General features: G+C 44.1%; 1 protein-coding gene across 1 annotated transcript in view; it reads right to left on the bottom strand.

Moving 5' to 3' along the window:
- Positions 1-2,323, bottom strand: part of CSUI_005578 (sodium hydrogen exchanger 3 protein) — a 13,819-nt gene extending 11,496 nt beyond the window's left edge. The window contains exon 1 of the mRNA XM_068065750.1: positions 497-2,323. Coding sequence (XP_067922272.1) covers positions 497-1,727 — 1,231 coding nt within the window. The 5' untranslated portion in view covers positions 1,728-2,323. The remainder of the gene's footprint in view (positions 1-496) is intronic.
- Between the last annotated feature and the right edge of the window lie 293 nt (positions 2,324-2,616).

The following is a 2,616-nucleotide window of genomic DNA, read 5'->3' as shown; positions in this document are numbered from 1 at the left end:
AAAGATAGATAGATGGACTAAAGATAGAGAGAGAGATAGAGAGTGAGTTGACTCCACTATGTTCTATCTTTTTCTGTTGAGTGTACATACACTCCATTTTCTACAGTGGAGTAATTATTTTCTGAAAGAGAGAAAGAAAGAAAGTCGGACTTCCGACACAAAAGACACAGGCGCCTGTAGCTATTCAGATCTTCCCCTCTCTTTTTTCTATGTCTCTCTGTCTTTCTGATAAAGACCTCTCTCCATCTATCTCTTCTTCTCCTACTCTCCGACTAAAAGAAAGGGACAGGCACACAGATCACCTTCTGATAGAAGAAGAAGATAAGAGAAACATTTAATTGGGCTAAGATTTCCTATTCTGTCTCTTGGCTTGTCGTCCCCAGCAACATATCATCGATAGCTAGTCCATCGATCTTGTGTGTGGTTGTGTCTCGTCTCCTCTGTCCCTCTTATCTCTGTCTCTCTCCCCTTCTGGGGACATCTCCCGTCTCTATACCTAGAATGGAGAGAAGAAGAATGGCTCCGAGATTGTTGAGAAAGGCTGTCTTATTCAAGCAGAAGCCTGCCTCGAGAACGATAGGAGGAAGAAGAACAAAGTAGAAGAATTGCGGGTCGAAATGGAGAAAAGAATTCTCCGACGGAGAAGACCCAAAGAATCGCGCTAAGATACCAAAGGCAAATCCCGTCAGCATGGCGGCCGCAGAGTCCGGGAGATGAGGTATGAAGTTCATATGAATAAAGTAGCCCAAGGTAAAGCAACAGAGAAGACAGATAGCTAGGAGAAGCATATTCACATTGGTAAAAGAAGCGTTAAGAGCGTTATTTGATGCAGAAGGCGAAGAAGAAGTCGGGGAGAGAGATGGAAGGGCTGAAGGCAGTGAAGAGGAAGAAGAAGAAGAGGAAGAAGAATCGGGGAGGGGATGGTGGGGTTGGCCCTGTGGTGGTTGAGAGAAAGGAGAAGAAGAGGAAGAAGAAGAGGATGATGAATCGAGAGAGAGAGGAGAAGAAGAAGATGAAGAAGGTAGAGGATCGGATTGGCCGAGAGTTGCTCCTACGAGAGAGGAGGAGGAGGAGGAGGAGGATGAAGAATTCGAGGGTGTAGATACAGCTGAAGTTGATAGAGATTCAGGTGTCACTACAGCTGGTGGCGATGAGAAGGATAAAGAGGTCGAAGAAGATAAAGACGAGGTTTCTTGTGCATTTGCAAAAACGAAGAAAGAAGGAGAGAATGCTTGGGGAGGAGATGAAGGTATCAAGAGAGAAGAACAAGGAGATGAAGAAACTTGGTAATTTCTCTCCCCTCTCCTTCTTTTGTCTGATGGGCGAAAGACAGAAAAGAAGGACTCACAGAGAGAAAGACTTCCCCGGCGATCTTCATTTTGGAAAGAAAAGAACCGCAGAAAGGAGACAGGAAGATCTAAGCAACAGAAAGAAGAAGAAAGAGAAGAAGGAGAGAGATGTTGATGGGAGAAGAGATCTGTAGACAAGGATGAAGTTACGCTCGAAGGTGTATCTTTGAGAAAGAAGGGGGAAGGAGGCTTTCTTGAGGAAGGAAAAGAAGAAAAAAGAGAAAGAGCTAGTAGAAGAAGAATAGAGAATAGGAGGGAGGAGAAGAAGTAGAAGCAGTGAGAAAGGCTCGAAGGAGCGAAAGAAGACCTCCGTGGAGAAAGAAGGGGAGAAGAATAGGAAAAAGACAACCTTCGCTCCTTCCCTCCTAGCGCATCCATCGTTGTTGCGAAAGAAGAGAAAGAACGAAAGAAAGAAAGAAAGGAAGAAATCTCAAGTTATGGGGTTGCCTTTCACATGGGGGTGAAAGGAGAGAAAGAAAGAAAGAAAGAAAGAAAGAGTGAGAAAGAAAGAAAGAAAGGCACCTAAACAAAGCGAGAGTGAGACGACGAGACAAGTCTCACGAAGAAGACGAAGAGAAAGAAGAAAAGAAGAAAGAACACTCCATAAAGAAAAGATAAGACTCCAGTGAGAAGAGAAGAAAGGAGACAGGCAACATGCACTTGGATAGAAGAATGAGAAGGGAGCTTCAATATCTCTTCAATTTGATCCTTTTTTCTTCTTTTTCTTTAGAGAATTCCCCTCTCTTCTTTCTTCTGAAGTTCTTTCAAAGAAGCGACAAGGAGCTAAAGAAGAAGGACAAGACACACCCGAAGAGAGAAGAAGGTACGAGCGAAGAAGGAAGGAGACACCTCTTCTTGCCTGCAACTGGCTCGAGGGTCACTTGGAGATTCAGGATTGATTGAAGTGGAGAGAGCTCTTTCTTTCTTAGATAAACATGACAAGAAAGAAGTTCAGAAAAAGGACTCATTTCTCAAAGAAAAAGAAGAAAAGAAAGAGAAACACACCTCCGATATTCAACAGAGAAGAAAGAAGACAAGGCTCCCCGACGCCGATGAGCTGTATGCACGTTTCTTATCTTCTTCTTCTTCCCCATTCGTTTCTCATCTCCATTCATTCATTTCTTCGCTTCTCCCCTCTCTCCCTCTTGCATGCGCTCCTCTCGCTTGGTCGCATCTTCGTCATCTTCTTCACTCTGTTTTTTCTCCTGTGAAGAAAGGGGGCCATGCAAAGGCGGGAATAAGAGAAGGGGTGAAAGGAAGAGAAGAT

This window comes from Cystoisospora suis, assembly GCF_002600585.1.
Source record: "Cystoisospora suis strain Wien I chromosome Unknown contig_2688, whole genome shotgun sequence".
Lineage (NCBI taxonomy): Eukaryota > Apicomplexa > Conoidasida > Eucoccidiorida > Sarcocystidae > Cystoisospora > Cystoisospora suis.
This window is presented reverse-complemented; position numbering and strand designations above follow the sequence as displayed.